This window comes from Saccopteryx leptura, chromosome 6, assembly GCF_036850995.1.
Source record: "Saccopteryx leptura isolate mSacLep1 chromosome 6, mSacLep1_pri_phased_curated, whole genome shotgun sequence".
NCBI classification, from domain to species: domain Eukaryota; kingdom Metazoa; phylum Chordata; class Mammalia; order Chiroptera; family Emballonuridae; genus Saccopteryx; species Saccopteryx leptura.
In genome coordinates, this window is record NC_089508.1 from 12,998,764 (window position 1) to 13,024,055 (window position 25,292).

General features: G+C 41.3%; 1 protein-coding gene and 1 non-coding gene across 2 annotated transcripts in view; one reads left to right on the plus strand and one right to left on the minus strand.

The window, feature by feature from the left end:
- The window catches only part of RPS6KA5 (ribosomal protein S6 kinase A5), a 133,251-nt gene that overhangs the window by 35,844 nt on the left and 72,115 nt on the right, over nucleotides 1–25,292 (plus strand). The window contains exon 3 of the mRNA XM_066344082.1: nucleotides 17,364–17,582. Within this exon, the coding sequence (XP_066200179.1) occupies nucleotides 17,364–17,582 (219 nt within the window). The remainder of the gene's footprint in view (nucleotides 1–17,363; nucleotides 17,583–25,292) is intronic.
- On the minus strand, nucleotides 12,020–12,095 carry TRNAV-GAC (transfer RNA valine (anticodon GAC)). Its single transcript has one exon. It is a non-coding gene; the product is annotated as a tRNA-Val (tRNA).

Sequence of the window (25,292 nt, forward strand, 5' to 3'; positions counted from 1 at the left end):
AGGCGATTACAGTGTCTTGTCCTATTTTTCTATCAGAATTTATCTTTTAATTCAGTAATATGCAAAATAGGATTGGAATAAATAGAAATTTTTCAACAGCTAAGTTTTCAAAGGTAATGCCTTATACACAACAGTCTCTAAATAAATGTTTACTGAAGGAGTGAATAGAAGAATGAATAAATGAATACACTTATTTTACCTAGTAAGATATTTCTGTAAAATCTTTATATATTTGAAAGTGAATTGCTGTTTTTTATTTGTAATAGTCATATTCTGTTTACATTCTTTTTCACACAAAAGCTTTAGAAATGTCAGCTTTTATATAACTTCTTGAAAACATAAGCACAATTGATCAACTGAAACTATTTATCTATTTACCTCTGCTTTTAATTAACCCAATTATTTCTGACTTTATTTTTAAAATATATGGGTAGCTAGTCTTTTAGAAAATAAGTTATAAAAATTCAGACTAAGATTAAGTTTTATTTCAGATATGATAAAGCCCAAAAACTTTTATTCAGTGTTAACAGATAACTTCTCTGTAGCAAAATAGACGTAGAATCTACAGATCTTCTCAAGCATGCTATTAAAATATGAAAATGTAATATTAATTTTTATCACTGAATTTTATAGTATGTAACAAAAGCCATGAAACTAATATGTTCCTTGATCTGACACATTTATATTTGGTGGTATATTCCAATACATAAATAGAAATAGAAAGGCAATTTATTTCCTTTTTCTTTTTTGTGTGACAGAGACAGAGAGAGGGACACAGACAGGCAGGGAGAGAGATGAGAGGCATCAATTCTTTATTGCAGCACCTTAGTTGTTCATTGATTACTTTCTCATATGTGCCTTGACGGGGGGGGGGGGGAGGGACTACAACAGAGAGAGTGACCCTGTGACCCACTGGCTCAAGCCAGTGACCTTTGGGCTCAAGCTAGTGACCATGGATCATTTATGTGATCCCACACTCAAGCCAGCGACCCTGTGCTCAAGTTGGATGAGCCCATGCTCAAGCAGGTGACCTTGGGGTTTCCAACCTGAGTCCTCGGCATCCCAGTCCGACACTCTATCCACTGCGCCACTGCCTGGTCAGGCTATTTCCTCTTTCTGCTGACAACTTTAGATACCTGTAAAATCCTTCTCATTTAAACCCCTAACGTGCTGCGTTAAATTTCTTAAAAAAAAAAGTCTACTCAACTGTATATCAGCGGGCAAGAATGAGAATAATCCTTAGAGTCAAAGAAGAAAATGAGGACAGGAATCTGGAGAAGCATAACCTGAAGGCAGAGGTTGTGCTGGGAACATCTGCCGTGGACTGTGAGCTCGTTCTTTGGATTTGCTACTTTCATGGTTGGTATGGGAGACAGCGACTAAGGCTCCCGAGAGATAGGGACGGCTGCTGCTCAGTATAAGACTAAATGAGAAAAAGAAACTCCAGCCTGCAACGGGGGGTGGAGAGGAAACTTTTCTACCTCAGCATTGCCTCTGGGTGAAGGGAATAAAAAATGAAATAAAAGCCTTCCCTGAGATGAAATAGAAGCCAGTCACCATGTGGGACTGCAGCTGTATTTGTACACACTTGTGTGACCCCAAAGAACAACAACAACAAAAACTAAGAATTTAGTTTACAGTTGGATTGAGTTGGTCGTGTTCCCAGGTGCCTCGCAAAAGCAAATGTAAATCCTCTTGGGAAAAATAAACTGTTATCCAGACCTTCAAGAAGTACCAAAGAAAGTTGTGCAGGCATAGTGAAAGATGTGGAAACAATAAATAGCAGAATTAGACCCACAGGGACTGTTGGGATTATTAGATGTGAGATGTGATGTATGTTTATATGGTTTTAAAATTAAAGAGAGATCTGACAGTAATATTAAGAAACAAGGCATGCTAAAGAAAAACGACCAGATGGATTTAAAAAAGAACCAATGCTTCTAGAAGTGAAAAAAATAATTCAAACTATAAACTTAGTAGGTGTTTTACTAGCAACTGAGATATAGTTAAGGAGAGAATGAGCAAATTGGGAAATGAATTTGAGGAAAATATGCAGAATACAGAATGGAGATAAAAAGGATGGCATCTATTAGAGATTAAGATTACAGAGGGCAGACAGAAGATATGAATTTGTCTAGTCAGAATCTCAGAAGGAGCTAACAGTATGGAGAGGCACTGTCCAAAGTGACAGACAATAGCTTAGAATTCACTAGGATTGATTGAACATATGAATTTGCAGATTTAGGAAATAGAGAAATCCCAAGCAGACAAGTATAAAGAAATTCTTATATAGCTACATCATAGAGACACTGATGAACACCAGAAACAAAGAAATATCCTAAACACAGCCAGAGAGAAGACTTATTTATGAAGGAACAGTTATTAGATTAACAAATGACCTTTTCAACAGTGACCATGAAAGCCATATGAGAGTGGAAGAATAGCTACAAAATGGCCGGAGAAAATAATTGTCAATTTATAATCATATACCCATCAAAATGGTTTTCCAGAAGTGACAGCAAAATAGATATTTTCAGACATACAGAAGCTGAATGTGTTTGCCACCAGTAGGTCCTCACTAAAATCTGAAAGATACAGTTCTAGGGAGAAGAATAGTGATCTGAGGAGAGATTGTGAGATGCAAAAAGGATTGGTGAGCAAAGAAAATGTTATACTATTGTCTGTGTAAAACCATGGCCATAATGTTGAAATTGTGGGGTTATAAAAAGGCAAACTGAACTATTGGACAAGAGTAGCATATAATTTTGGATATGACAGGGGTGAGTATTCTGAGGTAGTGTTCTTCAAGGGTTATCATGCACATGAATCTTGAATGTGTGAATTACCACACTGAAAAAAGGAATAACATCCAAATAATTTTAGAACTCTTAAAGGAATCAGTCCATAAATAAAAGTCTTCTTACTATGAAAACACTTGATCCGGTTTTAAGAATAAGTTCTGTGAAACATTAAAGGCATAGATAATTTTAATCTTCTACAAACTCAGAGAACAGAAAAATTTGGATTATTTTCTTCAGTTTATTCTAGGAGGCTGGTAGGATAACCTTGATTCCAAAAACTGATAGAGTGTGAGGAGGGAAAATTATAGGTCAGTTTCATATGTGTGAAAATTTTAATATCAAATTTATAAAATCAGGCCCTGCTGGTTGGATCAGTGGTAGAGTGTTGGCTCAGTACTTGGATGTCCCAGGTTCTATTCTGGGTCAGGGCACACAGGAGAGTGACTATCTGCTTCTCATCTTTCCCCCTCTCTTTTCTCTCTCTCTCTCTCTCTCTCTCTCTCTCTCTCTCTCTCTCCATCTCCTGCAACCATGGCTCAGTTGGAGCAAGTTGGCCCCGAGTACTGAGAATGGTTCCATGGTCTCGCCTCAGGTGCTAAAATATCAATAGCTCAGTTCTGATCAATGGAGCAATAGCCCCAGATGGGAAAGCATCGCTCCATAGAGGGCTTGCCGGGTGGATCCCGGTTGGGGCACATGCAGGAGTCTGTTTTACTGCCTTCCTGCTTCTCACTTAAGAAAAATAAAATAAATAAATAAAGATAAATTTCTGAAATCAAACTGTATTTTCTTTCAACACATTATCTACCTCCACTTTTTGAGTGCTTTGATCACAGGTTTTAAAGATAGTTCTGCAAAGGCAAGGAAAGAGTTTATAAGTAACGTTTTACTTCTGTATTCCTTTTTATGCTTCTTTGCTGTTCTGTAATTGGCAAACTGTTAGCCATGGGTTACTGCTTTACCTTTTTGTCAGCTGACAGTATACTTGCTTAAAGACAATGGAATAACTGTCACTGTAGATATTCCTATATTTAAAATCACAGTTTTGATGACTAAATGGAGTAGGCTGAAACTTTTATTATGAATATAATAAAATCAATTTTTTATTCAAAAATTTCACCATTAATCTTTCAGTTTTATTACCTTTTTAAGATAATTTTTTTCAGCACTATTCAGAATAATAGAAAAGTATCATCAGATGGCTTTATATGTCATGTCAGGTTCTCTTTGGAAGTAAAACTGAAAACACTTCTGATGAATTTATTTTTATATATTTTGCACTAGAAAAAAATGCTATTCTTCCAATATCTTGAAGAGTGTGATACATTGGAATAGGAAAGACTTAGTTTTTTGATGAGATACCTACATGTGTGTAATGTTCATGAAAAAAATTCTTTTAGCAGGGTATTGATTTATTTTTCTTTTCAGCTATCTTGTTTCTTTTGGGTCTATCACTAATTGGTAGATCAGTTTCCTAAGCCAAGAGACTTGGAAGTAATTTTTGATTTTTCTGTATTTTGATATTTTTTACTTTGTTTTTCATAAAATCTTATAATTTTGCCTTCAAAATGACCCTCGGAATAACCTTTTCTTCTCTCTTCCCAGGGCCATCACTCTTATTACCTTACACATGCATTGTTTTTAGGGTTTTCTTACTGGTCTGCCTTTTTGTAGGTTCTCTCTTCCATTTTATGCATTTTATACATATTCTGTTATAAATTAATATGCATCCTTATTGAAACACAATACTATTGCTCTATTCTTCTGTTTTCAGAACTTACAGTTCATTTTTCTTTTAGTTAATTATTCAAGTTCAAGTTCTTGCCTTGCTTGCAGACGCTGCCATGTTTTCACCTGTCTTTTCTCCACTTACCCTGATTTTCTGCCTACTTCTCTCTAGCCCGGTTCCTTTCCCTTTACTTCCCCTATAATTATGTGTACTTTCCCGTCCTCTGATGCCCTGCCTTGTCTTGTTCTCGCATCTTTGTGCTCTGATGCCCTGCCTTGTCTTGTTCTCGCATCTTCGTGCTCCTCCTCTTCTCTACCTGTCCGTATCCTGCCCAGATTGCTTCATTCTCTGAACGGTGGCACTGAAACTCCTTTGTAGAGAACACAGCACTGTGGTTCTCTGAATTTTTCTTCACATCTGCTATTTTTTGTTTAGATGGTAAGGTCTTAAGGTCCTCCCTGTATGTTTTTCCAACCCCGTTGCTCTGCCCCCTCCTCATATCTGTAACAGTATGAAGTACAATACTAGTCTATCAGGTATATGCATTATGCTCTTGTCTCTAGCATTGTGCTGGAGACTGATACTCCCAAGTTTAGGAAGTATCTCTGGTTCATCTTTTAGAATTATTTTGTTTCATGATGAAATTTTAGATTATTTGTGGGAATAATGATTCTGTGTTTAGATCTGCAGCCTTCTTTTTGACCATTTTGCTTTCTTTGAGACATCTGTCCAAGTATAAAAGTCTTTAAACATCTTCATTGTGTGCATTGTTACTAACTCTGATGCTCGATGAAGTAGAGCATGGAGGTCTCGGCTGAAAGAATTTAGTATTCTCTTTGAATTTTCTTTATTCATCACACATGATCCATACTTTGGAGACCTAGGGTCACTATGACAAAAAGATGAAATATGCCATGTAACTAAAGTGTCAGTGGAGTTGACTTCCCCTTCCAATTTTGGTGCATTCACAGTTGTGAAGTACTTGGGTATCAAAGATGACTTATAAGTCTCAGGTTTGAACCTTGATATTAGCATTGCTTACTTGCATTCAGATGAGCTCTGCAAGAGGAAGTCCCATTGGCATGAGTTAATACCTATCTCACAATGTTGTTACAAGATTAGTGAAATAATAGGTAGGAATTGTCAATTGCTAGATAACCATCAGTTGTGGTTATAGTACAGTAAACTCCACGGTAAAGTTATACCCTAAATTATAAAAATAGAAATAATTTTAGGACTTATTTATAAGGATAGATTATTAGTGGTTTCATATAGTCACTTACTCTGTTGGCATATCTGGGAGTAATTTTCACTAAAGTTATATTTCTAATAATAAAAATCTAACAAATGAAAAATATTTCATGAATGACATGTTGAAAAGTTATTATCACTTCTAAGACATTGATTTGTAAATTAACTTAAAAATAACATGGCAAATGAAAATGTCTTTCTTGCTTATTCTTTGTCCTCTCCTAACGATTCAAACATTTTAGGTTAACTTTTTTTTAGTTTAGGCTAATAGTCTTATGCTAAAATATATACATCAAATGAGTAATAAAAGATTTAGATTGCCTGACACATAGTAAATGGGATATAAACTTGAGCTATTTATATAACTGAAAGGGAAAGAGGCCCAGTTTCTAAAAGAGCTAATTTAATGCATTACCCAGGTCTCAGATTAGCTTAATACATAAGTGAATGTTGTTTCTTAGCAAGTGTTTTATTACCCGAAAATCTGTCCAGCAGCAGGGAAATACAGCCACCAAAAGGTCTGCTGGGTTTCAGCGGTCTCTCCTAACCCATTCTCCACGACAGCCAGAGTAGTCTTTGTTACGGGATCTTTTTAGAGATCCTTATTAAGCGCATGTCACTTCTCTATTTAAAACCTTTCAGTCCCTTCCCATTGCTCTGGGATTCATTCCTTCCGAGAGACAAGTACTGTTTTGGGTGCCGGAGAAAGAGTAGCGAGCATTTAAAAATATATTTACATATATTACATACAAACTTGCAAATAGAATAATATGAATCTGGTCTTCGTTTAATGTAGAATTATTTCTGGATTTATGAAACCTTGGAATGAGTGCCGGCGGAGACTAGAAATTCAAAATGCCTTGCCTTCAGTAAGGTCTAATGAGCAACAACCACTGTGCCTCCCTCAGTCCCTGGTTTCCTCATAAGAAGGTCACTTTTTCCTTATCATGTGGGTTTTTGTGATTTTTTTTTGTCATCAACAGAAGATCTTGCAAACTGCTCTGTGAAAGTGCTGATTTGTAGAGTAGAGAGCTATTTGGGTTGCCCACCCCAGCAGTAAGTGCTACCTTTGAAATGTTGGCTTTGACCCTTCTTTATGCGTTAGTCCCAGACTCTTTGAAAATCATCCCTGACAGGACAGACTTAAAATTTTTTTTATCCTTTACTGCAGACTTTTCAGAAACATTTTATTTATTAAATAAGACATAAGTCTAGTTCTCCTGGGTAATTTGCCACTAGAGGGTGCTAGACATTGCACTAGGCAACTTAAAGTCTCAGCTACTTTTTGGTGATAAGATGGGGGGGAACATTGGTTGAGTGTTATAAAACACTGTTTTAAAAAGTACGATGACTTAGTCATCATTTGTCATTTTATTCTCTTAGGCGTTTGGAAAGTATCCCTATTAAAAATAGTACTTTTAAAAGCATGTGTTCATTAAATTGTCAAAATTGTCATTCAGAACAGTTTACAATTTTGCATCTCTGTATACCTGCTATACCCTTTGCTTCAGTGTAAACCTGCAGTGTTTATGGAAATCGGAGAGGTTAAACATTTGTGAGGTTTTATGCCATAAAAGATGATTCCATATGATGATGTTGGTTGACATTGTCTCCCTAGCGTAAATACAGTTCAGTTTATGACTGAGTTGTCTGTCAGAGGCAGAGTCTGGGACAAGGATTTGGGCACATGTGATTTATTGCGGAATGCTCTCAAGAGAATCTGAGGAGCAGTGAGGACGGGGGAAAGTCTAAGGATCGTGTGGTTTAAGCTGGGTCTAGATTCACCCTGAACCTATAGGACAGCGGTTCTCAACCTGTGGGGGGTCACGACCCACAGGTTGAGAACCGCTGCTATAGGAAGTTGTGGAGCAAGAGTGAGGAGGCAAACCTTTTATGACCATGTTCGTTATTGGCTGTAGGCTGCTTGGTTAGCGGCGGGGTAGGGAATGTTGGAGTGTAACCTCTCAGGTGAGGTTGTGGCCCTGGCTCCCTTAGGCCTTTTCCAGAGAAGAGGGCAGCTGTGGGCTCCTCGCAGCTGGGGTCTGTATGATGCACCAGTCTGTAGAGGTGTGACCTGGCAGGCACCATTTGCATCTATTACAGATGGTCATTGACACTGGCCATTAAGACATAACTATTTAGCTAGGCAAATAGCATGTTTGTTGAGGTATAAACAGAGAATGACCTAAGAATGCGCTTCTTAGTCATCCTTATTTCCTTCTTTTCCTGTGCTGTATTCTTTTGGTAAGGTCCTCTGGCAGTCACATCCGTATGGGCAGTCATTTCCAGGTCTGAGCCTCACAGTAGGACACTGTTTCCTTGGCAGATTTTTCTTTTTTCCTGCCCACTGGAATCTTTGTTATTTGGGACCTGGGTTGAGAAATGGCCTCTGGCTTACATGAATCATTCATGCGGAGATAGTCAGGATTTGGCCACAGCTACATATGCAAATACATGCAATTACAAGCTAGGTTAATGGATGGGGTGTCTTCATGCTTTCTCGGAAAAGTAAAAAGTGCTCGTCTAGGAGATGATTATACAATCAGTCTTTAATTATTCAAGCTAATGTATTATATGTAAATAGAATCCATAGATGGTTAATCCTGTAATTTTTTTTATTTTCAGCCTTCTTACGTATCAAATCCTTTTTTAGAAGCTGTCACTATTCATGAGAAAATGCACTGATTTGCCTGACCAGGCAGTGGTGCAGTGGATAGAGCGTCGGACTGGGATGCGGAGGACCCAGGTTCGAGACCCCGAGGTCACCACCTTGAGCGTGGGCTCATCTGGTTTGAGCAAAGCTCACCAGCTTGGACCCAAGGTCACTGGCTCGAGCAAGGGGTTACTCAGTCTGCTGAAGGCCCACAGTCAAGGCACATATGAGAAAGCAATCAATGAACAACTAAGGTGTTGCAACGAAAAACTAATGATTGATACTTCTCATCTCTCTCCGTTCCTGTCTGTCTGTCCCTATCTGTCCCTCTCTCTGACTCTCTCTCTGTCTCTGTAAAAAAAAAAAAGGCACTGATTTGTGTTCCTAAGTCCACTCTACAACTGTTTTTGACCATTAAAGTAGTTAAGCAAATGAGTCAAATGTCCCTTGGTTAATTTAAAACTGGGAATGAGGTTGTCATGACTGAGTCTTAAGTTTAACTCTGAAATTAAGAAGAGGAGGGAATAAAGGCAAAATTCTTTGGCCTACATAATTTTACTTTTTTAGGGAAAGGCATATAAATTTACCTAGCACAGTGGCGTGCAAGCTTTTTTGACTATTACTGGTAAGATGAAGTAGGCATATTTTTATATTGCAGCTCAGTATGTGTATTTGTGTATGTGTATAGATAAACAGACACGCACTTTCTTACACTCACACTTACATAGTATTTATTATCTGCCAGGCCTTAATTTGTTTAATCCCCCAAGTACTTGATGTAGGAGCTATTACCATCCCTTATGAGGAAATTGAGACAGTTACATTAACTCTTTGCCCAAGGTCACAGTTTCTAAATAGCACATCTAGGATTCCGACCCAGCCAGTCTGGCACTGGTCTATTTTTAGCCATTATTCGGTACTGCCCTCTTTTCTCCCCTCCCATGTGCTCAGATTGTTTACATTTGTATGCACATATGCATGTGTGTATATATAAATAAAGAGGAAACAGAAGTGTCATGAAACATTTTTAGTATATTCAGTTCTATTTTCGTTTTTTAAGAGTTAAGTTAGTGGTTGGCCCCACTAACTTAATACCAGCATCCTCTAATGGGTCATGGGCCACAGTTTGAAAACCTGGTCTGCCGAGCCTTTAACCAACACCAAAGTTATCAAATGGTTCCTAAATCACGGACATTAAATAATATGAGAGTAGCATTTTTGGCAAAAGAATCAGAGAGATTCTTGAAACAACTAATTTTCTTTAAAAAAGTGACACAAGGAAGATTAAACTTCCATTTGCTAAGGTCTTTTTGAGCCGCGTCTTTCTAGCTGCTGCTGTGTTCTGAGTGAGGTGCTTGCTCCCTGTTGACCCATCTTCACACAGGGTAGACTGTAGCCAGTCACCTGGATGGGCGGCACTGTTTCTGAGTTCGGAGGGATCCAGCGTTTCAGGTGAGTCTTTAGAGGTTCCAGATTATGTAAGGCCAGGTTCTCGGCAATAACACTGAAATGAAGCTGCTTCTCTGAGGATGGTGGTTTTACAGGGACCAGATACCTGCTAGTCCAACATCACTCACCATGTACGTTCAGCTGGCCTGTTAAGAAGGATGCCCGTTTTCCACGGGCAGAACAAGGGAAATTTAGAGTTCCAGGGTGTATTTCTTGGTCAGTTTCATTCTTGACACTGATGTCGTGAGGCAAATGAATTTCTACAGGGAAAGAGAGAGGGGAAGACAGGTGGACTGACGGTCAGTGGCCAGGACATATCACATGTGGAAAGATAGGAATCTTTCCCCAAGTTAAATTATATATGAGAAGGGGATGTGGCCAGGCATTATAATTAGTTCTCACGTGGTTGTGGCAGATTAGAAAGCAGTGCCATATATAGATGTCACTATGTTAAGCTATTTTCCTGTTCTCGAATGGGGACAGCTAAGGTTCCTAAGGTCACTTTCACCAGGGAATATTGCCAGGAATCCTATTTAATACACAAATTAAGATTGTTCCTTCCCTGAAAGGAAGGAGTTGGCTAACAATAGCTCTGTCCTGTGGATCTGCATGGCTAGTTTCTTCAACTTTGTATCCAAACTGTCAGCTGGAAAGAGGGTATTTGGTTCTATCTTCTAGCGCTGCCCTTTGCTCTTTTCCTGTGTGTTAGTTGTTTGTTCACTTCTTTTCCCATGCATCCGACATTCCTTGCGTTTCCATGATATGCCAGCTTCAGAGTTACTTGCTGCACAGAGTAAAATCAGACCTAGTTCATAATTTTGTGGAATTTATCATCCAGTAGAAGTTAGATTATGAAGCAGCCACACAAGTAAATGAAAACTAATGTTTCTGATCATTTCTATGACAGAGAATGCATGGTGTTATAGAGCATAAAACTAGAGGACTTGTACTGGTCTGGGAGGGCAGAGAAGGCGGGCGGCTGCAGGGGTGAACTAACTGAGATGTTGGGAAGGTGGAGAGAGGTAGGTAGAAGCCGGACAGTTTCGGTAGGTGATTTTCCAACCTTTTTAAACTTGGAGGCCAGTGAAAATAGAACTATTTTGGGAACCGCTCAGGGAACACCCTGAGCGTAAGCAAATTCAACTAAGATCATGGGTGTATAATCATCATACAACATCAGGCTGGTTAACTGTTTTGTGGACTGGCACGAAATTTCTGGCAGACAGGCACCAGTCCATACATGGGCAGGTAAAAAACACTGGCTTAGGTTATATTAAGGATTCTCTTTAAGAGCAATGGGAAATCAAGTGTTTTGGGCTGGCTCAGTTATATGTTTATCAACGATGTAGGTGACAGCACAGAAGGTACGCTTACCGGACAAGGGGAAGCGAGCTGGGAGGCGCAGCGCTGTCGTCCATGGCCATGTCACCTGTGGCGAGTTCAGTTATCTGGAAGGACGAGGGAGGGATGAGCCCAGTGATGACTGTGCTCCTCCTGTTAGTGTGAACTCTCTCATGTGACATGGTTGGCACTTGTGGTTAATCAAAAAAAGTTCGTTAAATTGGAAAGCTATTTTAAAAGGACATATATAAATATATACTTTGAACATACTACTTTTCACTTAAAATGTAAAAGGTCTTTGGATGTAGGCCCAGTACTCTTTCTTTGAGAACAGATTCTTAGACAATGGCTTCTTTTGCATAAACTACACTTGTAATGCATCATCTAAGATTAAGTTTCAGATTCTTTTAAGTGGAGTAAGAACCAGACACACCTGAAGTAATCTCAGTACAAAGTCCTTTTAGATTTTCGTAATGCTTCCCCTAGCCTTTTATTTATTTATTTATTTTTTGTATTTTTCTGAAGTTGGAAACGGGGAGGCAGTCAGACAGACTCCCACATGCGCCTGACCGGGATCCACCCGGCATGCCCCCCAGGTGGCGATGCTCTGCCCATCTGGGGCGTTGCTCTGTTGCAACCAGGGCCATTGTAGCGCCTGAGGCAGAGGCCATGGAGACATCCTCAGCGCCCAGGCCAACTTTACTCCAATGGAGCCTTGGCTGCAGGAGGGGAAGAGAGAGACAGAGAGGAAGGAGAGGGGGAGGGGTGGAGAAGCAGATGGGCGCTTCTCCTGTGTGCCCTGGCCGGGAATTGAACCCGGGACTCCTGCACGTCAGGCCGACGCTCTACCACTGAGCCAACCGGCCAGGGCCCCCTAGTCTTTTAGATCGTTTCACTCACACCTACTTTTTCAGCAATTCTTTTGAGATGTCTTGCTTTTATCTAGTTCTTCCAATGCATTCAACCTCATTTTTCCCCTTTCTTTCACATTTACATTTCAGTGCTTATGTAATATCCAGTTAACTTAAGAATAGCATGCCACATGCACAAACAGGTAGGGCAGTGAGTATACCGTTTTAAGCAGCATTAATAAAAGTTTGAGTGACAGGAAACAATAATGCCTGGTGGTTAAGCCCTTCAGATCCCAGTGAGAGCAGCATGTTCTAGGTGAGCCCTAGAACGAAGGAAGTAAACCAGAGGCCTTCTAGAACAATGGCTTCTTAACCCTTTCCTCCAGAATAACACATAAACACATACAGATTTTACATGCATGTAACTCCTGGCATTGGAAACTGATTGCTTTTACAGACTATAAAACTATTTTTAACAAATTGATCTCGTCATTCTAATGCAAAAATGAAAGACCATTTTCTCAAATATTTTAATGAATTCAGATTTGACAAATAAAACAAGATTAGTTTAATTATGCTCAAAATAAATTTCAGCAAGAGGACTGCTTTTGTTTAGCCTGAAAAAAGTAGCTAGAAATTGTGCAGTGGCTTTTGACACAGCAGGAAGGATGAATGTCATCTTGTTTTAAAACTGTCAGTCAGTTTCAGCTCTTCTTGGTGACAAGTGCTAAAAACCTGATTCATGGTGATTATTGTGGCAAATGGAGTAAGAGTCCACATTTGGAAAAGCAAACTGACGCCTACTCCAGGGAACTAGACGTTTTCCCTGGCACTCTTTAGTTAATTTTACATTATTTCCTTTACTGTCCAGCCATTGAGATTGTTGTCAACAAGGTTTGTCAACATTGTGCCGTGTCGGGTAGAGTAGAATTATGAACCCACACTTCAGTTTTTTCTGCAGCTGTGGAAAGTTTACACAGTTGTCTCATCCCAGTTCTCTCTCACAGCTGCTTGGCTGTGAGGGCACACGGGTTTTCAGCAGAACCCAAAATGGTGTCTTAGGGCCTAGAGCTGAAAGATTTACCTCATTCATATAATCACAGATATCTGTCAGGCCAAGTCAGGAATTAATCCTTCGTGTCATTTATCCTTAGCATTTACTTTCCCTCAATCTCAAACTAAGCAGAACTTCTACCTCAAGTTCGGCCCAGGGCTGCAAGGCCAGTCCTCTGGAAGCGCAGTGAGCCCATTCTCTCTGCTGTGCGCATTTCCTGGCGGAGTCTCTGGTAGAGGCCCTGGCTCAGATGGAATTGGTAAGGTCCCCAAGGTGTCTGTGAAGGTTGCTAATAGACTATCAGAGCCTCCATGTTGATGCAGAAGCTGGAGTCAATGCTAACGCATGAAGCTCAGTCTCCTGACCTAAGCAGCAAGTCTAGATGTGTTGCCTAAATTCCATTTTAGGGGCTCTATCAGAGCAGAAAATACTATTATTTACCTTTTTTAGCCAAAGGAATGTTCACCATTTGATAGCCTTCGCAGTTCCTAAAAGATGCGTTCAGAATAGGAATTCTTCCAAGACATCAGCACACAGAATCAGTGAAAGCCAGGAGCTGGCTGCACCCGGAGGCAGGCAGGCATTCGGCCAGTTGCAGTCAGAGGGAAATAATACTGCCACCAGTTCAACACCGGTCAACAGAAGGTCTTCTTCACCCTCTCCCTCTGTACTAACCTGCAGACCAGCTGAACCTGCCTGGGAAGGGGACCCCAAGGCCCCTCCAGCCGTGAATGTGCTTTCTTCCCCCTTTGCAGGGTAATAGCAGCCTGCCGGGTGCGTCAGGAACACGGCTCTTTGGAGGCAGCTCTGTTTTAGTTAGGCAGCCTACTCACAATTAAGATCCTGTTTGTCTGAAATACTTGTAGTTTGGAACACTGTAAGGCACTCCTTGGATTTTGTTGACATAAGCATCTATTGGCACTTACCACGTGTGGCTTTAGTTCATCATGGCAATCGTAAAAGTAAAAACAAAATATGTGGGAGCTTCATCCTTGTTTTTTCCAAACATCTTTCTGATAGATGAAAATTATTGCATTGGCAGGAGATGCAGTCTTTAGCTCATGTTACTGGAAAAGTTCTGAATATTGTCACATGGCGAGGAGGCTGACAGTTGGCTGTGTGACCCTATAGCATATAATGAGGCCCCAGGATGATCTATTAGCTGACCACATACATTAGCACTCTATGCTACCTCATTTATTTGGAGTTAAATATGACATTTTTTAAAGTAACAGGAAAGAAATCCAAGAAAAATATCTACAAATTTATAGAGCACATCAGTGGAACTGCCTAGTGGTGAGAAGTCCCAAAGTCATTTACTTTAAGATTGGTTTAAGGAATAAGGATGTTTTGTGTAGATGGGATGGCAGAATCATGATGTCAGATGTTTAAAAAGTTATCTTATAGAAAGGTAATATTCTTGGCCCTGGCCGGTTGGCTTAGCGGTAGAGCGTTGGCCTGGCGTGCAGGAGTCCCAGGTTCGATTCCCGGCCAGGGCACACAGGAGAAGCGCCCATCTGCTTCTCCACCCCTCCCCCTCTCCTTCCTCTCTGTCTCTTCCCCTCCTGCAGCCAAGGCTCCATTGGAGCAAAGTTGGCCCGGGCGCTGAGGATGGCTCTGTGGCCTCTGCCTCAGGTGCTAGAATGGCTCTGATTGCGGCAGAGCGACACCCCAAGATGGGCAGAGCATCGCCCCCTGGTGGGCGTGCCAGTGGATCCCGGGCGGGCGCATGTGGGAGTCTGTCTGACTGCCTCCCCGTTTCTAGCTTCGGAAAAATACAAAAAAAAAAAAAAAAAAAAAAAAAAAAAAAGGGTAATATTCTTTTTTGGTAAATCCAGAGGGTGTAGAAGGCCCAACAGGTGAATATTATAAAAAAAACCTGTTTCCACTTGATGTAAGGGACATTTTCCAATATTTGTATCCCTATACTCTCGTTTCTCTTCAGATCACATAAATCACCTTTTACCAATATTTGTATCCCCCCATCAATAATAACATGGGCTACTTTACTTTACAAAGTGTCTCCTCTTGGTGGCAGTATAGCACGGTGCCCTTTCCACCATGATTACACCCAGTTTTTGTTGTGACTTCTGTTTAATGTCTGCCTCCTTATTGATTTGCTGAAGAAGCCCTTCACTCAGGGGAGGCAGCTGGAGCACAGCGAAGAGTGTGGGTTCCCAAGTCAAGCTAAATGGACACGTGTGGCCCTGGGCAAGCGGCCCAACTCTTCTCCACTTCAGTTTTCACATCTATGAAATGGAGGTGACAGGAATGAGATGAGTTAATACCACTCTAAAATGACTGACAAGTACTAGCTGTCAGGTGCTCACACCTGGCGGCCACGTGGTCAGCACCTGAGCGGAGAGGTAGATGTGAGTGGGAGGGGAAGCTAGACAGCATCTCAGGAATGCCGTAGAAAGGTGTTCTTTGTTGGAGAGGCTGGATGGATAACAGAATTTCTAAGGACAGTGGCACTCTGGAGAGAGGGATTTAGGCTAGGTGCTGTGTGTGTGTGTGTGTGTGTGTGTGTGTGTAACACAAAGCCTCATACTTGTTGAGGACTTGACTGTCTCCCGAGTTTATAAGTGGCTACTCTGTGGATGATAAACACTTTATTAGAATGTTTTTTACTTTTGTTTCAATCCTTCTGAATAGATGAACTTTTTTCCTTTTTATACTTCAGGTTAATTTATTAGGGTTACAGTTTTTCTTTTTTTGTTCACTTCTGCCTTAGCTAATGTCTCAACCTGTAATTATTTTATTTACAATGAAATAAGACACATACATTTAGTGACCTTTTTCTGTATTCTAGAATGTATTCATGGTGCTGACTTTATTAAAATCTAGAGGGTCTGATTTCTAGTATTTGTGAAGGATCAATTTTTTTTATTTTTACTCATTTATGGTGAACATGGTTTCTGGCATCACACTACTTGGGTTTGACTCAGTTGTGCCACTTCTTATCCAAATCTTTGGGCCAGTTCCTTAAGTTTCTGAGCCCATTTCCCCATCTGAAAAGTGGAGTTACTGAAAGTACAGGCTGTTTTGAGGACTAAGTGAATCAGTATGTGAAATGTGGTCAGCCCAGAGCCCGGCATAGACAAGTCCTGGTAAGTGTGGGTCTCCCTCCCTCCTGGGAGTCGTACAGTCCTTCACTGCTCCAGGGTGTATCCTGTCGGTACTGTCGTACGCCCGAAGCACTGAGCAGAATAACGGACAGGGAACAAGAGCCTTCCTTCAAGCTCTTATTCCAGTGGGTGGGTTAGAGTAGAGTATGTGCTGAACACTGGAGAGTGTGGGCAGAGTGTGGAAGCGCTGGTCTGGTCACAGCTCTGACTCCATAGTGGTCTGATCACAAGGGGGACTGGGTTGAATTATGCCTGGAGGTGTTCGCATTTTTTAAAGGAAAGAGACTGTATTATACTCCTGGGGATGAATTGGGAGCCTGCCCCTTTCCTGGCAGGGTGTTTTTGCCTGCCCTTTCTCCTCCCACCTCTTCCTACCCTCCCACCTTCTCTAAACAAATGCAGATACCTGCTCTGCCCAAGAGGTGCAGTGCCCACGGGGCACCAGTTCCTCACCTAGGGGTGTGGTGCCACACCCAGGCTTTGCCCAGCTAAGCCCTTGCTTAGTGAAAGTGTAGCACAGTGGACCTAGTAAGCTGTGAATTGCTGCCCAGAGATGTAAAGGCATTTGTCAGTATTGCTTGCAATTAAAGGTCTTTTCATGTTTTCCTCTTTTTAATCTGAAGATCTCTTTTGTTTATATAATGTCAGTATCTGATGCTTTAGAATTTTAAAACAAGTTTAGAGGGGTACTTGAAGTGCTTGGTTGATATATGTGTATGAGATTCTCATTTAGAATTGTTGTTATTCATTTAGCAAAACCTAGAGGTTTTATCTGATGTCTAAAATGTCCTAGTTGTTCCAGAATTGGATTGTGGTTAATTGACCATAATAACAGCTAGTTTCCCACAGCTAAAAATGTTGAGGAGAGAATAACGGTAAGAGTAAAAGCCTAACTTTGTCAGCAGTGTTTAGGTATGTAAATACTGAGGGTTAGACTTAGAAACATGTTTGGCATGAAATTGAAGAAGTATTTGAAACAGTACTAAAGGAGACTTTTTCGTGCAAGGATTTTTTTTTTTTTTGTATTGTAACTTTCAACTTCCAATAAATTATCATTCTGCCTGTGAATTAAAGCAGTTAAATTCTTTTTTTTTTCTCATTTTCAGCTTATGGAAAAGTATTTCTAGTTCGTAAAGTAAGTGGTCATGATGCTGGGAAGCTGTATGCCATGAAAGTTTTGAAGAAGGCGACAATAGTTCAAAAGGCCAAAACCACAGAGCACACGAGGACGGAGCGGCAGGTCCTGGAGCACATCAGACAGTCACCATTCCTGGTGACACTGCACTATGCTTTCCAGACGGAAACCAAGCTTCATCTCATTTTAGGTAAGTGTCAGTTGTCACCACACTTTTTACAGAAACATGGGGGGGGGGGGTCTTAAGTTGGAATGCAGTCAAAGGTAACATATTTTGAACTTAGAAGTGAATATTTTAGCTTTTCATTCTTCTCTTTGTGGTGCCATTTCTGGGAGCCCCTGGATTGGGACCTCCTGGCCTGAGGGAGTTCCCACTTCCAGATCACACTCCTTTATTCCTCTTCAGAAACGCTGGAGCGGTCAGCTGCCCGGGGCGGTGTGCTTCCGTTCCAATGGGAGGGGCTGGATAGAGGAGTGGGCACAGTCCTTGCCCTCGGAGTTCTCAGGAGTGCACTGCTCTGGGCTGACGTGATGGACAGCAGTAATTGGGAAAAACAAGAAAGAAGAAATGATGTCTAGAGATGCTTTGCTTTTCTGGTGAGAAAGCTGCATCCACAGCGGGTGCCCAGTCACCCCTTTGGTGGCTCCCGTTCCTGCCCACAGACACTTTCTGCAGCCTTCCCTTTCCCAGAGGGACTTGGCCCGTTGCACCTGAGCTCTGGGAATGCCCTCTGTCCATACTGCTAGTCTGCTTTGCAGAAGAGTTGCCTCCTTTTCTGTTCCTGCTACAAGTCAGCGGCAATAATTCCAGACCGCGCTCTGCCGTCATCCAGTAGTTCATCTGTTACGGTTTCAGTCCCGTTCTTGTGATAATATGCATTTGTGTGTTATGATCCCGTTTTCAAATTCTCCTGATAGATAGATGAGATAGAAGTCACGCTATCTTACAGAGTGCTCTGCAAGCATTACCTATTCTTGAGTGCCCAGTGTGCCAGTGCTGCGCGAAGTGTGACCCAGGGTGTCACTAACCCTCACGACAACGCTGCCAACGCCCCCTCATTCGTGCCGGCGGAGGTTCCGGAAGCTGCGTTTCTTGATGTTACATATGTTGTGCGAACTTGAGCACGAAGATTGGAACTCAAGTCTGACTCATATCAAAGTTTGCCAAACAGTGCTGTCTGGTGTTTTTGATTATTGGTAGTGCAAGACAGGTTTACATATATTTTTGGCAATTTTACTGAATGCTCTCGTTTTGGAAATTATACTTTTGTTAGCGATGCCTAAAGTCACATTCCCGTTTTGAGTCATGAAGTTACACTTCTGGTCCATTTTGCAGTGCTTCCCCCCACCCACCGACAGTCCTGAGTCTTCTGTACACACAGGCTGCAGCCTCGCCTGTCCTGTCCAAGTCCCCACTAATGTTGTGAACATTTTCAGCAGCACAATCGTTCCCTCAAGTGAAAACAAACATTCAGATGGAAAAAGGTAGAACTGAGTAGCTCTGCTCAAATCTGAGCTCGAGAGCAGCACGTGCTGCCTGATTATTTCTGTTCCCTACCCGGCCAGAGTTGACGAGGAAGCCTGCAGCCCCGAGGGCCGGTGGAGGAGTGGTTATCCTGTTCAGGCTTCTCCCTTGACAGCAGACCAGCTCGTAAAAGTTAAATCGGGAGCCTGAGCTCACACGGCCATTGCGAGCCGGGGCAGTCAGAACCCACAGGCCTGGGCTCTGGACCACCACACTGTGGCTCCTCGCTTCCTTTTTTTTCCTGTTCTCTAACCATAACTGCACTCTTGCCGATGATGTTTCTAATTTAAAAGGAGTTGAGTGAAATATTTTGTATTTGATTTAAAAAACAATAATTCTTGATAATGTTGCTTTTTAGTTGTTGGTTCTCCATTATTTTTGTTCATTGTGAGTGGCCTGTAAATATACAAAACAAAACTAGAAAACCCATTTCTTGTGCCAGCTCAAAAGTAGAACGTGGCCTGATCAAGCAGTGGCGCAGTGGATAAAGCGTAGGCCTAGGATGCTGAGGACCCAGGTTCAAACCCCGAGGTTGGCAGCTTGAGCGCAGGGTCTCCTCTTAAGCGTGCAGTCATAGACATGACCCCATGGTCGCTGGCTCGGGTAAGGGGTCACTGGCTCGGCTGGAGCTTCCCTCCTCTGGGCCAAGGCACGTATGAGAAGCAATCAATGAACAACCATAGTGCCACAATTACGAGCTGATGCTTCTCATCTCTCTCCCTTCCTGTCTGTCTGTTCCTATCTGTCTGTCTCTCTCACCAAAAAAACAAAACAAAACAAAAAAAACATAAATAAAGAGTAGAATGTGGACTAGACATGTTGTTCCATCACGAGTGAGGTCATACATCCAGGCAGTGTGCCCTCTACTCCTCACAGATATGTTTTATATAGTTTCTCTCTGTGCCTGTTTACAGTTGTTATTCAACTTTAAAGATAAAACTCTTCAGAAATCTAGAGAAAGACTTTATTGTAAAATGTTTTAGTGGTTCAGTTTTTTGTTTACTGTGCTTAGAAGACACACTACATCGGTTTTCCAAATACTGTGCTATATATACACTTGGCCCTGCCTTATTTAGTCTGCTCGGGCTGCCATAATAAAACATCACAGATGGGCATCTCGTGGTTCTGGAAGCTGGAGGTTCGAGAGCAAGGTGTCGGCCGGCCGATGGGTTTCTTTGGAGGGCCTTGGTGTAGGAGGGGACCTGTTCGGGGTTTTGCCAACAGACGTGGGCCTGGCCGCCCTCTTGCTGCCTTTCCTCATGGTGGTTCCTCTGGGCGTTCAGGCCCCTGCCATTGCTGTTTGTGTTCAAAGTCCCTCCTCTTCTGAGGACACCAGTAAAATCGGATTAGGACCGACCCTAAAGGCCTCATTTGAATAACCTGATTACCTCTTTAAAAGCCCTGTCCCTAAATACAGTCACACCCTGTGAGGTACTGGGGTTAGGGCTTCAGTATCTGAATTTGGATGGAGGGACACAGTTCAGCCCAGAACTGACTGCCGAGGTTTAATGATAACTGACTTTGATCAGCTTTTGTGTTCTATGAGAGGTTAATAGCAAGAATTTGATACTGAGCATTTCAGGGACCCAGCTGACCTTTTGTCTGATAAATAAACAAGTGAACTCTATAGACCTTTTAAACAGTGATATTTTGAAAAATATTTTATTTCTACAAAAGCATCTACATGCATATAGAGCATATAAAGAAGCCATGATAAGAGAAGAAAAATCTACTTTCACTTCCCAGTTTACCTATAACAAGGTAAACTTCTCTCTGTTATTAATTAGTGTGTGTCCGTCTAGATCTTTGTGTGTGTCTTCATGCATGAATGTTTTATCAAAATGAGGTTGCCCACATACATACAATTTTTAATCAGAATATCTTCCAGTGAATGATGTCTGACTTTTCTGGTTAATAAGTTTTTATTTCATAATATCCAGTGGTACAACCTACTTATTGCTGGATAACAAACCACTCTAAAGTTTAGTTGCCTAAACAATGAGTTATTTTCTCATGACTTCGTGGGTTTGCTGAACAGATCTCTGCTGGTTTAGCCTGGACTCACTCGTGTGGTGGTCAGCTGGAGAGTTGGCTGGCCTCGCAGGGCCAAGATGGCTTCACTCTCGTGTCTGACAGTGGGTGCTGGCTGTTGGTGCGGCCCGCTCCTCCACGTGGCCTTTCAGCCGCCAGTGCCTAGAGCAGCTTCCCAGCATGGCGGTCTCAGGGCAGCGCGTGAGGACTGCCCACAGGGAGAGGCTGGGAGTCCCCCTGAGGACCGCTGGGACTCGCACAACCTCATTTCTAACACGAGACCAGCCCAGATTTAATGGGTGGGGAAATAGACTTCATTTCTTCTTAATTTTTAAAAAAATATTTAAAAAAAATTGAGGTGCAACTGACATACAACATTATATTAGCTTCATAATGATTTGACATTTGACTATTGAAAAAAATAGTTCTAGTTAACATCTGTCACCATACACAGTTACAGAATTTAGTTGCTATTGTGATAAGAACTTTGAGCAATTCTTTTCTTAGCAACTTTCAAATATGCACTACAGTATTATTAACTATAATTGCCATGCACAGAATATCCCCATGCCTTATTTACTTTATAACTGGAAGTTTGTACCTTTGACTCCTTCACCCATTTCATCCTTCCTTCTCCTCTGGCAACCACTAGTCTGTCTGTTCTCTGTATCTGTGAGTTTGCTGGCTTTATTTATTTATATATTTGTATTTTTCTGAAGTGAGAAGCGGGAAGACAGAGAGACAGACTCCCGCATGCACCTGACCCGATCCACCCGGCACACCCACCAGGGGGCGATGCTCGGCCCCTCTGGGGCATTGCTCTGTTGCAACCAGAGCCATTCTAGTATCTGAGGGAGAGGCCATGGAGCTGTCTTCAGCCTCCGGCCAATTTTGCTCCAATGGAGCCTTGGCTGCAGGAGGGGAATGAGAGAGAGAGAGAGAGAGAAAGGAGAGGGGGAAGGGTGGAGAAGCAGATGGGCACTTCTCCTATGCGCCCTGGCTGGGAATCGAACCCGGGATTTCCACACACTGGGCTGATGCTCCACCACTAAGCCAACTGGCCAGGGCTGGCTTTTTTTAGATTTCACACATAAGAGAGATCATATGGTATTTGTCTTTCTGCTGTCTTAATTATTTCACTTGGCACAGTGCCTTTAGGGCTCATCCATGTTGTTGGTAAGATTTCATTTATTTTTCAGGGCTGAATAATACTCCCATGTATTTATGTGCCGCGTTTTCTTTATTAATTCATCAATGGACACTTAGGGTGTTTCTCAGCTGGACCATGGCACACTGTTTGGTGTGAATGGTTTTTATTTGTCTCTAAGTTTTGCTGAAAGTGTGGATCACGGTGGTTTACAGTCATCCTTGCTATTCTCTAAGGTAAAAATTTTGGGAGCAGATGTGAGGATTCAGTTCTGGGTTGCTGTCATGCCCCTGCTGGGATTCATGGCTCACTAGATTTCTAACCAGGCTTATTCCTTCAGGATAAAATTTGCCTGATTGTAACAGGCTTCTCAAATTGATAAGATTATTATAGTGTTAGCATTAACTCGACAGATTCTTACCTTTGACATTTGCCAGATATGGAATATAGCATTTCTCTCAGAGCCGTGTGTGTCTGACTGTTCCCTACAGTGTTCTCCATTTAGTTGTTACTGCCTTGCAGCCCTTTATATTGTTTCTGTTGTCCTCTGAGTCAGGGGTCAGCAGTGGCAGACTAGATTTGGCCTCTGGGCTGTGATTTGTTGACCCCTCTTGTAAACCCATCTGTTATAAATCACATTAAAAAAGTCTACATCATTAATATCTTTTTTAGGCTCTATTTTAAGTTATGTCTAATAGTATCATATGACTTTGATGGGTTTTCTCTTTTATATATTTTTAGCTTTTCCAAATCTTATAACATGGAAACCATACCTCCTTTTATAACTTTTCTGTACCTCTGCATGGTTACATAAGAAATACAAAAAATACTCTCACCTATTCTATATTCTTAAAAATTGTATTCATTTCAGCTGACAGTGGGAAGAAATTCCATGTGGAAAACAGTCTGTAAAAAACAATCTTTTTCGTGTTCTCTGATCTCTGTTAGTGGCAATTTTGTCAAAACACCAGCTGATCTATGACTGTTTAAACTGTCAGATTAATCAGTAGAATTTATAAGACACTAAAGAAGCACATCACAAAGGTATTTGTAACAGTGATGCTAAGTAGCATTCTCAGTAATGGATGCCACCCCAGCCTTCATGACAGTTCTGTCTTCATGAGTCACCCTTTCAGTGAGTTTAAAGGTTTTTAAAATATTAAAGCTTCACTTTTGAATATTAATTTCATCTCAGAATTTGCAAGGCGGAGGATGCCAGCCGAGATGGCCGCAGAAGGGTCCGTGATCCATTGCCATCTGTTGTATGTAGCAAAACAGACAGCACCTGAGAAGCTTCCTTGCTGTGAAGTAAATATGACTGATTCACAACACTGACGAATTGATGTCTTCATGAGAATTTTATGATTTTGATAAGCTGGAAGGCATTTGTAGGAGGAGCTATTAGAGTGGTGAGCTAAAACCAAAAGGGGAGAAAGGGAGATGACTTTGGCATGACATTAAAAAGAGATTATTACTTCCAGGTGTGAGAGGTACATCCTGTTAAGATTGTACATTTAGATGCAAGACAAGAAAAAGGAGCAGTCAAGAGAGATTTAGGTGGTGTGCAGGGGGAGGAGCGGGTGGAAATGAGAACCAGAAAGTGGGAATGAATGTGTATGAGGCAGGTCCGGAGGAAGAGGAAAATACGGAGGGGAGAAAAATAAAAGAAGGCCAAGTAACTGCATGGCAGTGGGTGGGTGGGGTGGGTGGGGTCTGAGTGGAGGAGATATGCACTAATAACTGCTCTTTGGAAGGTGCCCCCATCAGAAGAAATATGAGAGAGATTCTAAAGACTAGAATTTGAGATACGAGGGCTGGATGACCAGAGGTCAGTCAGAGTGGTACCGGAAGTAAGTAAGTGTTTGGAGGGTGAAAGCAGAACAGAGACCTTCCGGGAAGCAGGAGGTGCAGGACCGGACCCTGCTCTCTGTCAGTGACGCTGCTGCTTCCTCTCCTGCGGGCGGGTTTCTGGGAGATGGCACCAACAAGACATGGCCTCAAAGTTGACCAGCTCTGTCCATCTTCATCCTTTTGCATCCTCAATGGAAAATAGTGCTGTTTAGGTCGTTTCTGTAGTTTTCAGTAATCCTTGGAGGTTTATCGAACTCGTATCTCCAGTGGATTTCAGTTTCTCCGTCTGTTAATAGAAGCACGTAAACTGTGAACAATGGAGAGGCTTCTGGTTCAACATGAAGTCAAGTCAGATGCGCAGGGGTCTTGAGCAGCTGAGACTGTTCTCTACCTGCTAACAGCGCATGCTCCTTCTCAGCAAAGTGAGTTTGTTCCATGTTTTTAATGTGCTCATATCACCGCTTCTCAACAGTTAGTGCAAATAGAAAAAGTTGTTGCAAATACAAATGATTTAGGACACATAATTTTTTTATTTTGGAATGGAAATTATTAAATAATATGTACTTAGAAAGTAATAATTCTGATTGAGAGCATATGCTGTTTACCCTAATGTTAATCCCAAAAGATGTATTTTTCATGGTTTTATTTAGATGTAACTGACATATAGCCTTGTATTAATTAGTAAAGGTATATAGCATAGTGCTTTGATATATGTACCTATTGTGAAATACTACCACAGTAAGTTCAATTAACATCCATCACCTCACATCATTAGATTCTTTTACTTCCAATGAGAACTTTTAAGATCTCTCTGAACAACTTTAACATATATGATACAGTATTGTAACTAATAGCCCCTAAAGATATTGTCAGAACTATATGAGAAATTTTTTCTTCGGGAGCTGCTAGAATCCCGGAAATTTATGAAGCTCTTCAGTTCAAATTTTCAAGATTAATTAACTATTAAAAAAATTTTACTAGTTTCTAGGCTATTTCTTCCTCCTCCAATTTCTACCCATTGTCCTATGTACACAAGGAGATGGACACACATGCACACACACACACACACACACACACGGTGCTGCTCTGAATCCAAGAAGGAAACATGGTTGAGGGCAGGGAAACCCTGTAACAACAAAATGAAATCTTCTTGCTGTTGTTAAATACCTGTGGACATAATGTCTTTGGAATGAAATGTAACTTAAATCCCTAACATGAAAAGAGTTTAAATTAAAGGAACATAATTCTAGTAAAATAGAGGGAAAATATTTTTAAGGGAATAATAATTTGGTATTTTAACATTGCAATTGTAAATATTTTTTAAAAAAATTAATGTGTCACATTAC